This window comes from Dipteris shenzhenensis, chromosome 32 (assembly GCF_047967505.1).
Source record: "Dipteris shenzhenensis isolate YYH24624 ecotype China chromosome 32, Dip_SZ_1.0, whole genome shotgun sequence".
NCBI lineage: Eukaryota > Viridiplantae > Streptophyta > Polypodiopsida > Gleicheniales > Dipteridaceae > Dipteris > Dipteris shenzhenensis.
Genome location: NC_141627.1, coordinates 40,836,234 through 40,851,650, shown reverse-complemented (window position 1 = coordinate 40,851,650; position 15,417 = coordinate 40,836,234). Strand labels below are relative to the sequence as shown.

General features: G+C 44.0%; 1 protein-coding gene across 5 annotated transcripts in view; it reads right to left on the bottom strand.

Annotated features, from left to right (window-relative positions):
- The window catches only part of LOC147880758 (SMAD/FHA domain-containing protein), a 48,927-nt gene extending 34,462 nt beyond the window's left edge, over positions 1-14,465 (bottom strand). For 4 of the 5 annotated variants that reach the window (XM_087370553.1, XM_087370557.1, XM_087370555.1 and 1 more), the window contains exons 1-4: positions 13,895-14,465; positions 12,797-13,002; positions 12,582-12,685; positions 1,064-1,174 (exon numbers count right to left, since the gene is read on the bottom strand). In XM_087370553.1, coding sequence (XP_087226679.1) covers positions 1,064-1,174; positions 12,582-12,685; positions 12,797-13,002; positions 13,895-14,155 — 682 coding nt within the window. In that variant the 5' untranslated portion in view covers positions 14,156-14,465. The remainder of the gene's footprint in view (positions 1-1,063; positions 1,175-12,581; positions 12,686-12,796; positions 13,003-13,894) is intronic. The other variant, XM_087370554.1, reaches the window with a different exon arrangement.
- Between the last annotated feature and the right edge of the window lie 952 nt (positions 14,466-15,417).

Below are 15,417 nucleotides of genomic sequence, written 5' to 3'. Positions count from 1 at the left end.
AGATTAAAAAGACCATTACTCCTTGTAACCATTACATACTAGCCTTGAAGGTTGGTCCAACTAGGTGTGATATGGGCAAGTAGGCTTTAGGGTACAGGGGGCTTTCAAAAGCGCCTGTGTGTGGAGCAATTGCAGTCTACTCTATCGGTGCCTCCTATGATTCGCATATGGAAAAGGGGTTTTTGGTGATGTCATAGGTAACATATACCTTCAAAGACTAGAATATATCCAATCTTACAAACAAAAATTTTGAAACAAACACTAAATTAATTCACAAATGCGAGTAAAATTTATTTTTAATTCTTAAGCAATGACCACATATTAAATATTTTAAAGAAGAAAACACAAAGCTCGATAAATAAAACTATGTCAAAAGCAAACTCATCGTTCATACCACTATGAATGCCCTCTACATGTACATTTAAATGTCCATGCAAAAAGTATAAAATAACCAATGTCAAAACTGACAAGATACCAAAGGTGACACTATCAAATCCTGCTATTGCACACTTTTTAAAAAAAAGGGAAGACTTACAGCTACATAAGAACCGGGTCACAATAGGTCCTCTACATCTCTATCAGCTTGCTCATCTTGGTGGAGGAAGAACTAGATGTATCAAAGCATGAGATGAACATAGTGGAAAGCAAGCATTTATATTTTAAGTTACATCCTTTGAATACAAGAATCTTTATAAAGAATACTTAATATGTAGAGCCCAAGTTCAATGTCCTTTTTTACCCTTTTGTTGTTTCATAACTTTGTTGGCTACAAGTAAAGCTTGTTGGCTAGCTAACAGGAAAGTCATATTTATCTAAAAATTAATATAATAAGTATTAAGGTTCTTATATTATCCAAAGACTGGTAAGGATGACTTTCCTAACTTCTCTAGGCAAAGAATTGAGTCCCTCATGAAATAGGCTAAAGAGCCAAGTCAGTCAAATGAAGCTGTAATTTTTCATTCAACTAAAAGCACTCCGAAACATTTTCTCACCATGCAAAAAAGTATGCAAAGAAAACCCAAGTTACTAATGGGAATCATCCAAGAAATTTTCTCAAACATACCATTGGTGTTCCTCCTCTTCAAAGAATTAGTTGTTGCCCCATTGGATTGAGGTAGCGGTAGTGTATGCGTATTTGGTTTTATTTCTTGATATAAAAAGGCAAAAGCACTCTCTGCAAACATTTCAAGTCAATGTCAGCTTCCAAAGGACTTTCTATTGAGATATACCACGAAACATCCACATAGGATGAGCCTATAGCTAGCAAATGAAGATCTACACATTAAAATTGCATAGTTGTGCTAATGCCTCTACTTCAATGATAATTCAATGTCAATTATTATGAACCAAAAACAAATAGATGAAGATCTATTTCATGAAATATACATTGAATATAAGCACATTGTACTTAAAAGCATAATGCTATCTGAATGCTCTATATGTAGTATACTCTGTGTGTGTGTGGGTGAGTGTGTGTGTATGTGTGTGTACAAAGCATAATGCTATCTGAATGCTCTATATATAATATACTCTGTGTGTGTGTGTACATAAATACATACATATGACTAAATAAGACTACAATTTGGATATTATTTTTTAAAGCTATGAAATAAAATTCATCCCCCCCCCCCCCATCCATGCACGCGCATCGAGAAAGGATGACAAAGAAGAAGACCTGAAGAGAGAGAGGGGGAGAGAAGACACATACAACAATTTAATAGGAAACTAGCATAGGGTGGTGGATTCATTAGAGGTATGTGCATGCATGTATAAAACACTAGATGTATGTATGCATGTGCATCTGTGTAGGGTGCACGAGAGAGAGAGAGAGAGAGAGTTTATTAAAAGTCTTCAAAAGACCAAAGGATCTAACAAACAATGCGCTAAGGGGTGAAAAGAGAGAGGGAGGGAGGGAGGGAGGGAGGGGGGGGGGGGGGGGGAGAGAGAGAGAGAGAGAGAGAGATGTATTACCATCTTTGGGAGGCCTCGCGAGCCTCAAAGTACAATCACAAAGATAACTTATACAAGCCACTGTGGGCTAAAGTAGAGGGCTCGCTAAGGCCCTTTACTGAGTACTATGTTAAATCAAACTCAATATGAGAGAGAGAGAGAGAGAGAGAGAGAGAGACGTATTAACGTCCACGAGAGGCCTCACGGGCCTATGGGACAAGAAGCAAAATGTCAAGATGACTAGCATCATTTCGATAAACCAGCCCAATTATTATAGCACACATCTACATACGAAATCTATGATAGTAAAAGTGGCCTCCACAACATCAGTTTAGGACTGAGAGTCTTTGGGTTTAGATTTGAATTCTCTAATTGGAGCTACTCCGTCTCGGTATACAGCCCACTTACCAGCTTTACGTGCATCTTTAACTTTGATAAGCTCAATATTCCTCTGTTTGAGCTGAGTTGGGGTGAGTTCCTCGGATATCCAAATCCTTGTGCCCTTCAGCTTGTTTGTATGTCGTAGAATCTTACTTCTTCCTGCCTTCTCATTAAAAAACACCTATACCTGCATTCCATTCTGAGAGAGACAGCTGATATCATTTTCATCCCACTCCACTTGCGGTATTTCTTTCTTGAGGCATGCAATCTTCTCGTCCTCTGTGTTCCCCTTTTTGTCATGAAGGCCATCCTTGGGCAGCCCTCCGTTGTGTAGTATTTTCTTATCAGCTGCCTCTGATGCGTAGTATTTTCTTATCATACACTCTGGCCTGCTGCTGTTTTACTTCTATGTAGAGGTCGGCTTTATTGAGTTTGCTGCTGGCAACAGTGATCATCTCTTCCTTGGCTGAGCTAGAGTGTTGATCATTTCCTTGACATTGGAAACAAGTATTGGTGCTGGTGGAGATGTTGCATTTCTCCATAACTTCTGCAATAATTTCCTGCCTGCCTTTGCTCTCCATCTCATTTACCTTTCTAGTAAGAGCTGCAACTAGCAGCCTGAGCTCTCTAACTTCTTGTTCCAGATAATAAACGTGTTCCTGAGGGTCTGATCCGATCCTTCGCTTGTTGGTCAGAGCATAGGGGCTCGGTGTTTCTGCAATAGTGGAATACGAGGGCTTGTTGGCTGGAGTAGAGGCAAATAGCTTCGTTTTGGGGAACTCCATATTGGCCTTCCTAAACCGGGAGGACCTTTGCTGGATCTAACCCTCAGAGCTGGGCCAAGGGCTCAACCCAGCCCGGGGTGGCCTAAACCTACGCCCTCTTGCCACCCCTGCTGCTGGTCTCGTCTCCTACTCTCTCTCACTCTCCACTCTCTCCATCAACTGGTATCAGAGCCTAGGAGCTCACACCCCCCACACCCCCCGCACACTTGGCGACAACCCCCGAATACCCGGCGACAACCACACGCGAAGCAACTCCAACCGAACGCTGAGAAGACGCAGAAGCGTGACGAACAGGACGGCGGAGCACTGCGCGGAGGTAAAGAGCGCACAGAGAAGGTCGCACGCGCAGAACCGTGCAGCGGGTGCAGAAGCTGACTGTCAGAACGTTGCACATCACAGAACAGCGTGGAGCGAAAGAACGCGCAAAGCATCCCGAACGCAGGTGCGCAGAGCAGCCTGAACGCAGCAAGACCAAGAGCAGAACACTGCAGATCTGGGGAAACAACGTCTAGAATTGCCATTTTGGGGCTGTTGGAAGAGGTGAAAAACGTGCTTGTGAGATAAGAGATTTGAAAGAAAATTCCCGTTCTTCTCGACGCGTGTCATAATGGGGCATATCCCCCCCGTGCGAATGCGTCCTTAAACCGTTATTTATCGCACTTCTAAAGGGAAAGAAGAGTGCCCCCGTTACGGGCCTTGGAAAATCCCATTTGCAACGTGGTTCGAAGGGCGTGTTTGTGTAGTGGTGGCACACCCTTGTGAGCATCCAACGGTGATTTTGTGACACTTCGAAAACTCTTGACTCTTAAGGTACTTGCTCTCTAGACCCTCCTTGTGAATATAGTCCACTTGGGGAGTCGTGGTTCACAGGTACCTATCACATTGGGCACTTTGGCAGTGATATTGCATGACATTCGTCACATAACACTATGATTGCACCTGTGGGTATGCTATTGATGCATTGAGAGCACTTTTGATGCCTATTGTGCTTGGATAGCACTCGCCGTTCAAAGGGCTTTTGTGGTTTGGATGCATATGCGTTTAGGAGGAAGCTATTGGATGCCGTACATGCCTCACATGTTCAGAAATTGAGCTCTAATCAAGGGGCTTTTGAAGACAGAGGTGGTATTGTGCATTGGACAAACTGCAGCAGGAAGTACATGCCATAAATCCTCGTCAAAAGTGTTCAAATCAAGGGGCTTTTGCCTATTTGCAGTTCTGAATTGTTTGCCACAGTTTGGGGCAAGCATAGAGCAGGTGCCAGGAGGGCACGACAGACTACTACTCCTTCAGACAGTAGACAACGATCTATCACGGGCTTCTTGCTTACATTGCCTAGCTCGTCATCGGGCATACCTTGACGTTTCATGCCATGTGTGTGTTGCATCGTATTATATTAAATAGATTGTATCTGTTTTGATGAGGATGATGCCAATGAGGACTATGACTATGGTGACATTGATGATTATGACATTGACTATGTCCTACACAGTTTTCTAGCATGGGTTCGGATGCTCGCTTAGTAGTGCCACCCCTTTGTTCATTGTAACAGGTTTTCTAAGAGTCTTATAGACCCATCGGTCTTTAGTAGACTTTAATAAACTTTCTTTCTTTCTCTCTCTATCTCTCTTATACACACACATGACCTGTATGAACCCATGTATGATGCTTTTTAATGATTGGGGAATGCCATCTAGCCTTACAAAGGCATGCGTGACACATACACCTACATGCATGTATATATACATAGGCATGTGTCTCATGCACGTGCGTGCACCATATGAACACATAGTGCAGACACACACTCTCTCTCTCTCTCTCTCGTACTTGCATAAACCCATGTATGATGCTTTTTAATGATTGGGGAATGCATGTGTGACACATATACTGATATGTACCTATATATACATAGGCACGTGTCTCACGCATGCACGTGCATCTACATGCAGCATATGCCCGGGCCAATACAATGCCCACCTCATTGCTCATGAATGTGCGAGTCTGGTCTATCCTTCTATATATAGGAATAAAATCTTCATTAAATTCTTTCTTGAGGTTTCCACCATGGGCATCTTCCAACTGCGTACTTGCGTTGTTCCTCGGTTCAGGATTTTTGTTGGTTTGCGCCTTGCATTATCCTCTATCTCCTGAAACAAACAACACCCTCGATTAGTGGGTCACCTGGGTATATAAACACATATCACACACATGTATGTGGGGAGATGGATTCTCTCTCCCCCCCCCCCCCCCCCCCCCCAAATAAGGACTCCAGGATTAAGATATGCAATGTAGCAGGTAAAGTCGATAGACAAGATCCTAGTGTTGGAAGAGATGTTAAACATATGTTGATGTGTTTTTAGCATTGGAAACATGGACAGATCCAATGTGTGGGTGTGAAGAATGGATAATGGGCACACCACAACCCATGAGTTTTATTCATGTGTTAGGGTTAGGGTGGAACCGGTTTCACATTGTATACAAACTATAAATGTTACATAGGGCCTTTACACCCCAACAACCTCCCACTTAAAGGCAATATGCCTGTAGGAGAGTGAGAGAAAAAAAATACAGCAAGTATACAACGATATACAAGACCAACACAAATCTGAAAATGGCCTCATCCAACACCCATGAGTGATCTGCAATGTGCAAACCGCTCGGCATGTAAACTCTTCGTCAGAAGATCTGCAGGATTATCATCCGTGTGAATCTTGACAAGCTGAAGCAACTTGCCACCAGTCACCTCACGGATAAAGTGGTACTTCACATCAATATGCTTCGTCTTTGCATGGAAAACAGGATTTCGTGCCAACTGGATGGCACTCTGACCGTCACAATGCAAGAACGGAACATCACCAGCTTGTACACGAGATATCCATAAAATTGCACCACCTGTAAAAGTGAAAACATAACCGGTAGTAGACTTCCGGTTATCTGGATGACCTGCATAGTCTGAGTTTGTGTACCCATGAACAATGGCATCATGCTTACCAAAGCAAATGCACATCTCCTTCGTACCCTTCAGGTATCTCATGACACCTTTCATTGCATCCCAATGTTTCTTCCCAGGGTTTGCCATATATCTGCTATTGACTCCCACTGCAAAGGCAATGTCGGGCCGTGTAGCAACCATGGCATACAGAGACTACCACAAGCTGAAGCATAAGGTATCTTGGCCATCTCTGCCCTCTCAGAATCACTCTGCGGGCTGTCCTTAGCACTGAGTTTCAAATGTGGAGGCAACGGAGTAGAAATAGTCTTCCCCCCCTTCATATGAAACCTATGCAAGACCTTGCCAATGTATTCCTCTTGAGACAAATAAAGCAAATGCTGATTTCTGTCCCGAGTGATACGCATACCTAAAATGTGGCTGGCATGTCCCAAATCCTTCATGTCAAAGGTCTGATGCAAACCCTTTTTCAAGACATCCATCTCCTTGAGAGATTTACCGGCAATAAGCATATCATCCACATATAAAATGAGAATTAGCAAACTACCATCTGATACCCTCTTGGTGTACAAGCAGTGATCTGTGTCACTTCGCCTGAAGCCTTGGGATTTCATGAAAGCATCAAATTTATGATTCCTTTCCTTTGGTGCCTGTTTCAAACCATAAAGGCTTTTCTTGAGCTTACACACAAGATCCTCTTTCCCCTTTACTGCAAAACCCTCAGGCTGCTGCATGTATATCTCCTCATGGAGATCACCGTGAAGAAAAGCAGTCTTCACGTTCATCTGAACCAATGCCATGTTTTCATGTGCAACCAAGGCTAACACAGTCCTTAAGGTAGTCATCTTAACCACAGGAGAAAAGATCTCATCAAAGTCAACACCATATTCCTGCTTAAAGCCTTTGGCAACCAGTCTGGCTTTAAACCTCGGCCTAGCATTTGGTATCTCTTTTATCCTGTAAACCCATTTGCATGGCAATACTTTTTTACCATTAGGCAATGGCACCAAATCCCAAGTTTCATTTTTCTTCAGAGAATCCATCTCTGACTTCATGGCAAGCTCCCACTTGAGCTTATCATCCCTCTGCATTGCTTCCTTGAAGCATGAGGCTTCACCACTATCCGTAAGCATGACATAATCAGCCCCTGGGACAAACCTATCAGGTGGTCTTGTGATCCTAGTGGACCTCCGAACCCAATGTTCCTGACTGTCTGCTGGCTGTTCAGCCTGCATATCATCATCATTTGGCATGTGTCCTTCAAGGTACGGTTGTAAGATAATGTTAGGAAGCTCCTCAAGCGGTGGCATAACATTTGGGAAATCGTTTCCCTCTTCCTGTTGGTCATCAAGACCATCATTTGCAGCATGATTGGGCTGATTTTGGGGCTGTTCTTGCTGCGGTACAGCCCTCTCGTTTTGCTGTCCAGGATGTGCATCTTCATCATATACAACCCTTCTGCCTTCTGGAGCATTCATGGGCTGTTTGTGCATGCTATTTTCATCAAAGATCACATCATTGCTGCGTATGAATTTCCTTTGCGCGGGATCCCAAAGTCTATATCCCATCTTTCCATCATCACCATATCCTAGGAATACACACTTATGAGACTTAGGCTCGAGTTTGTTGCGCAAATCCTTGTGGATATGTACATACGCTACGCAACCAAAGACTCGCAGATGCTTATAAGAAGGAGGCTTTCCACTCCATATCTCTTGTGGCACCTTATTATCCAGCCTCTTATTAGGCGATCTGTTGATGAGGTGAATGGCCGTTTGCATGGCCTCTGCCCAAAATCCATGGGATAGCGCAGCATGTGACAACATTGACCGAACCTTCTCCTGAATGGTTCGATTCATACGCTCTGCAGTTCCATTTTGAGGTGGGCTATAAGGAGCAGTGATCTCTCTTTTAATACCCTTGGAGTCACAAAATGCATCAAACTCCTTCGACACATACTCCCCTCCATTGTCAGAATGTAGGCATTTGAGTGTCTTACCCGTTTGGTTCTCAACCAAGGCAAGCCACTTCTTAAATTTCGTGAAGGTATCACTCTTCGAACGAAGAGGACTGGCCCACACTTTACGTGTGGCATCATCAATGAATATAACAAAATACTTTGCCCCCCCGAGTGATAGATTTGGCATTTCACATGTGTCTGTATGCACAAGCTCTAACTGTGAGCTTTTCTTACCCAAACCCCTCTTACGGGGACACATATTCTGTTCACCATAAATGCAATGCTCACAATTTTTCAATTCTGAAAATTTAAGAGACGGGATATAACCAAGACGAGACAACTCTTCCATTCCTTTGACACTCATGTGTCCAAGCCGGCTATGCCACAATGAAACCTTTGGCAGCTCGGCAACAGAAGCATCACCAGATACAACAATTTTTCCAGTAACTAATGGATAGAGAGTGTTCATCTTAGGACCCCTAGCAACAACCATGGAGCCCTTTACTATCTTCCACTTCTGAGCACCAAAAGTGGTGTGATATCCCATATCATCAAGCTGTCCGGTACTAATGAGATTCTTCTTAAGTTCAGGGACGTAGCGTACATCAAGAAGCATGAAAGCTGAACCATCATAGAGCTGCAATTTCACGTCACCCATTCCCTCTATGAGGCATGCATGATTATCTCCCAAATACACATATTGAGGCTTCCGAACACGGTACTTGCTGAAGCTGTTCTTGAAAGGAGTAACATGGAAAGAAGCCCCTGAATCAATCAGCCATGTGTTAAGATTTGAGAGACACCCCGCATGTAGAGAGTGTGCACTGATAGTAGAGGTAAAAAGAAGATCTGAAGAGCAATGGCTGCCATCAGACACATAATTCAGCTCCTCTATCTTGACAGAAGACTTCTTAGAATGAGGCACAATGGCCTTCGAATCATCACTTGCATCTGCCTTTTGCTTGCCCTCTTTCTTTTCTGCTTTCAACTTCCAACATTGCTTTTTAAGATGTCCCTTTTTGCACATTGCTTTTTAAGATGTCCCTTTTTGCCACAATGATCGCATTCAACATCCTTTTTGGAGCGGGACTTGCTCCTACCATTTCTGTCCTGACTCTTGCCTCTATTCTTGGTTCGGCCATTTGCTTGCAATGCATTCCCTTTCCCACTTGAGTTGTTCTTTCGATTCATATCTTCCTGCAGGATGGCACCCTCCACATCTGCCACATTTAAGAGAGGATTGGAGTTGCTTGTGGCTGTCCTGAAAGTGTCCCAAGATTCTGGCAATGAACCTAAGAGAATTACAGCCTGTACCTCCTCATCTAGTTTCAGCCCTTGTGCAAGCACTTGGCTGAATATGCTTTTAAACTCATTTATGTGTGCATTGACTGATGTTCCCTCTTTCATCTCGAGACTTGTAAGCTTCTTGAGCCAATAAACCTTGCCTGTGGCACTCTTTTGAGAGTAAGTGTTCTCTAACCGCTGCCACATTTCCCATGCATTGAGCATATCCCGTATCCCAGGAAGAAGAGAATCCACAACTGATAGCATGAGTGTGGAACGCGTAACCTCATCTATGTTGAGCCACTGCTCATCACTAATGGCGGAGGGCTTGACACCCTTTTCCCTTATAGGGAGATGCTGACTCTTCTGCAACAAAACATTGTACACCTGGGTCCTCCAGATGTCGTAGTTCTTAGCACCCTCAAGCTTCCGGATGTGGAGCAAAGATGAGCTCTCTCCTGATGAAGCCATATCAGCAAATAGAACCAAGAAATAAAGTGTGTGACTCCCTGCAAGCACTTAGAAGTGCTCAGCAAAGTATCTCCAAAGCGCGGAAACACTCCCAGATAAATAACACCTCCCACTTGCTGCAGAAACGGTACAGCAAGCTTTAATGACAATTATAGCACTTGAAAATGTGGTACAGCAGCAGGAAAGCTCCACCAAAACTGTCCAAAAACAGTAAATGACGGTACAACACCAAAAAATGAGTGTTTGAGGATGAAACGAGACTCAAACAGTCCCGAAACTGTCCCGAAACAGTGAATTACTGTTATACTCAGAAAATGGCACAATTTCCCCAACTTAAAGTGCTCAATTAGTGACCAAAAGGCATGTAACAGTCAAGTGCCATAGTAACCCATGTCAGCCTTACCCTAGGTCTAAACATACATGAGATGAGATGAGATGTGTGTGAGAGAGAGAGAGAGACGGGCGTGCACAAACGTGCCTATGTATGCAAACCCGTGCATGTGTACATACTATGTGTGTGTACTAGATATAATGCATGTTTATTTATGTATAACACACACATACATGTTTGTAAACACATGCAGATATGCGAACACACCACGGCATGTACACATATACCTATACATACCCGCTTGTGAGTAGGTGTCTGAAATATTAAGTGGGTACATATGCTTGGGATCCAGGATGATTCGGAGTAGGCCATCAGTCCCACATGAGATAGTACAAGCAGAGTTCGCCATGACACCTCTCCAAGTTGATGCCATATTTTAAACAATTACATTCATCCACAGAGTTTGGGGCTTATCTCACTGGAGACTTCTGAGGCTGGCCCTGGAGTCATCTAGACGACTAGCAAAGAGCGGGGCAATATGCACGTGGCTTGCCAAGCACGGTATCCACATGGACAGACTTCCCCCCTTTCACTACAACATGGATGTGCCTCATGAGTCGATCCCACGAGATGAGATCAACCGTATCATATGGTTAGATCTCCTCCAGCTCCATACATCTCGGACTTGGGAGAGCCCCTCATCAAGATGCAGTTCTATCGTGACCACGTGATTCATCATCAAACCCCAGTATCTCAATGGCAAAGGAGTCTCACAAGCACCATTGGACAGATGCGGGTTTTGTCCCATCAGCTGAGGATTGAGGCGAGGAGAGCAACAAGTATACCCAGAGGCAGCGAATCTGCGTGTTATGCACATTGGGACAGTTGAGCATTTTCTTTGTGCCTACCCAGCCTACTATGGGATCCGAGGACGCTGCCACGGTCTCTACCTAGAGGGGAGTAGCTTCGATCCCTGCTCAGAGTTGATCCACTTCCATGACCAGGTCTACATTGGACTCTATCTCATGGAGATACGCCGGCACAGGGAGACACTACTACGACAAATCAGAGAGCAACAAGAGGCGGCTAGGCCACAGGAGATAGAGGCTGACTGGACACAGCGAGCATCACAGACTTCTATACATTTGAGTCAACTCCAGGACACAGCAGAGTAGAGGAGAAGGAGCTAGCTTACATGAGGCCAGCCTCGATTAGCAGGGAGAGCCGACACGGTACCGTAAAGAGAGGGACAAATAGACCATGCATGAGACAAAGCGCGCCCAGAGCACATTCTAGGTCCAGTCTTCCTCAAGGGAGACCGACAGAGACGAGAGGTCACGCTGGACATAGCTCCATAGACCCACGAGACCTCCCGAGGACGTTAATACATCTCTCTCTCTGTCTCTCTCTCTCTCTCTGTCTCTCTCTCTCTCTCTCTCACCCACTTTTTTTTTTTAATTTGATTGATTATATTACAAGAGTAGCGATCTCAAAACGAGGCAGCCCAAATTACATCAGCTGAAAATCTCAATGTATGCTAGATGTACATCATGATCTATGCAGCGCGTCTACAAGCAATCAAAGAAAGATTGTTGCTGAGAATGCTTAAAAAAAGCAAACAAGGAAAATGTAGGATCACCAAAGACTTTACAGTTCATGTCAGTCCATAAAGTCCAGAGTGTCCAATAGTAAACCCAAACAAAGAAAAAATGAAACTCTGGTCAGGGTGGATGAAAACCAAAGAGCCAGAAGGACTTCCCAAATGGAACAGTCCGGAATCTCGCTTAGAAGTCAAACATCTGTGGCAATGAGCGGGAGCAATGTCTACGAGCCAACATTTGTCCAGATGGAAAAATGCCCAGAAGCACTCGCCAGAAGAAAACCTATTGCCGAAGAGAAACTTTGTAGGCCCAAAGCTACTATAATCTCTTTCTCCACCACTTAGCTGGGCGATGCATTCGCCAAATAGAATTGCCTTTCTCTGAAACCCAAGGTTGAGGCAAAAGGATTTTATACAATGCAAGCACGGTAATCTAAGATAGCCTCAAAGGACGAGAAGAGGACCCTCGGGAAGTCAAAGTCCAATCCTCCAGCCGGTCCTGGAGTTCCAAAGGAGGAATCGGAACAAAAGGCAAAAGCATACAGGCAATTCGTTGTCACAATCAACTCTCAAAGAATCACCCAGCAAAGACTGTCGAGCATGCCATTCAAAATTCTCTCTCTCTCTCTCTCTCTCTCTCACACACACACACGCACGCACGCACGCACGCACATACACACATATGCATGTGTGTGCACGCGTGTATACTCATGCACAAGCATCTATGAGTGCACACACGTGTATGTGTGTGTGTTATCTAGATAAATATAGATAGATAGATAAAGATTAATCACAAAATATGCCCAAACTCATCATTTAAAAACACAACAGTGTGCACAACAACAGTCACTCTACAACACTAGTCTTACCATGCTCAGGAGCATTAACTAAAGAAATTATGTCTCCATCTTTTATTCGTGCCTCAGGGCTGTCCCTTTTCAGCTTCTGCCAATTTACGAATGTCCCATTCGAGCTGCATACAAAATCTAAGCCACATCATTCTACACAATTACCATGTAAAAACTATAACTTTTAGGCATACATCAAAAACTCCAAATTTAGCAAAATTGGGTGTTGATCAGACCTGGAATCCTTGATATAAACAAGCCAACGATCACAAGAGACAGGGTCGGTGCCTTGCAAAGGGATGCAACTGTCGTCAGCCTTGAATCTTTTTCGAAATATCGTGCAATGCCTTCCACTCACGTTCAAAGAATCAAATTGGCAAGATGGATCTTTTACGACACGGCCCAACACATGCTCATTGTTGTGCAATAAGATATGAGAACCCTGCGTTCCAAACCACCCCATCACAAAAAGTTTGGTAAGGGATAGTGTTAATTCTAATATGACTGATAATCACATATATGTGCATGAATGCCAGAGCATGCCCAAACACAATCACCATCAAGGGCTGGCCTCTTGGTTAAAATGTAAAAGGCGTTGGGATGAAGGGGTCCTTCTTCATGGAGTCTACACATCAAAGGTGACAGGTCATCTACAATAGGATATACAATCATGCTAGGTGTGCCTTCCTTATAGAGATAGTCTACACCTGGATTCTAAACCTCCCTCCCAACAGCGTCTCGAGTTCTCTCAAGAGAGAACAGTGGCTAGAAGACTGGAAGGCATAACCGCCCAGAACATCTGAGTGGCACGTTGTAGCTCTGTGAAGGGGGGCAGCATATTCATCCCGCTGCCAACCTTGTCAACATCTGGCTTGATATCATCTACACCATCGGGAAGTAAGGTACAGTCGGCCCCAAAAAGACAGCTGAGCAATGTGAGGGATTCTGCAAGGCATGGCCTGCAAGCATATCTTATATTTTGGTGGTCATGCAGTTTTACAACACTGGTTGCTGCCACCTGCTTCCAGGGTACCCTACGAGGTGAGCTGGGACCCGAAGAAGCGGGTTGCAGGACAGGCAGTGTCTCTCTTTCAGCACCTCACGGATAGCTGACTCTGTTTTCAAAGCTCCAATAGAAGGTAACTTTTTCTGGGAAAAAGAATAGATTAAAGTGGCACCGTGCCATGGCAAGACAATTGGCCCCAAGGAGAGGATGGAGGATGACCCTCCGTCGTGCCTTTGGCCAAGGGTCGAATTTGCCAACAGTACAAAGAAATAATTCCAGGGACTGAAGCAACCGAGCAATTTCAGAAGTAACATGTGAGCAACCATACCTGCGGCCGTGCCTTGGCCTTCTCTGAAATCGGAGTGAGTACACCCCAAACGTCAGGCTTGACAACGGGTAGTTCGGTCTGCGACGCAAGTTGTTGGGCGATGGCCCGAACGTCGTCTTTGGAATTTACGACGCACTGAGGGGAAGATGGCGGAGGGGAATTTCCCCCGTTCACAGCAGATCTAGCATTGGCACTTCCACTCATACGACTTTTTGGAGATTTCGATGCCTGTCTGCTCCCGCTAGCAGCTTGGTCATCCATGCCGGAGTGATATCGCAAGCACTACTATCTTCCGACTGCTTTCTCCAACCATGGATCTAGCTAAGCAATACCAAGACAGAAAATTGTCCAGTCAGATGCGAGAAAGATGGAGCATGAGCTCATGCAGAAAGGATGGCCGGTTTATGGACTGCCCATCCAATGCTATTCGAGGATTTATCGCGAAGCTTTGGTCGCTGTGCTTCTTTTGGAAAGCGTGTGCCCACGTGGCACCACGAAAGCAATGTCCGGTCCACGATCACAGACAGCAAGAATCCAAGCCTAAATTACACAGTTACAATCAGCTTCCCTCCCATTTGGCTTCCAAAATCGTAAGTCTTGGGGCAATGGAGGAAAAAGTGGCTATTCGATCCTAAACCCATCCTAGACCACTTGCTATAAGATGGAGTAATGATGACAAATAGATCCGTATCCTAAACCCATGCTAGTCACGTCAAACTCGAGGTCTTCCTTTAGTATGCTTCATATACATGTGGCCCCATGATTAAAGTAACAAAATGTGTTTACTTTAGAGTTTTATGAAATTCTCAAATCTTATGAAACCATATTGCATTCTAAACTCTTGGATCCATATCCTATATTTATAAGTAGCTCTATAGAAATAAGCTCTCGCTCTAAAAGAAAATTGCCTTTCCACTCCCTCCTCCTCCACCTTTGCCTTCGTCGAGCTTGGGAATCATGACAATGGCCTTTGTAGGCTTTCTCTCCTCCTACTACTTCCTACCAATGTTGTGCCCCGGGCACCGGCATAACCGTTGTCGACCTTCTCCTCCAACAATTGCCTCTCTCATTGGCTAAGTATAAGCTGGTGGTCTCTACCGTTTACCCGTTTAAGCCTTCGTAAGACTAGCTTCTGCCATGAGACAATTTTGAACATTTATCAAATAAGATTGTATTCATCATATCAATTATTAGTATTAATCTTGTTAATTATCATGCACATCAAAAATTCCAATCAAAGGAATAGAGATCAGCATGTTTATATATCACGCACGTCTAATAACGTCAATACATCCAAGCTGGCCAAGCATCCTAGCTATCTCATAATGCTCCTTGAGTGCAAACTTTGGACCTATTGCTTAAATCGGTGCCCCTCTCCACTTACGAATTAATATGAATTCAATAAATGTGAGAATATGAGAGATGAATTGTAATAGTAATAGTAATAGTAATAGTATGTGAATTGATTGAAATGGATCGACAACGGAATATTACAAGAATAAAGAATTTAAATTAATGATTTT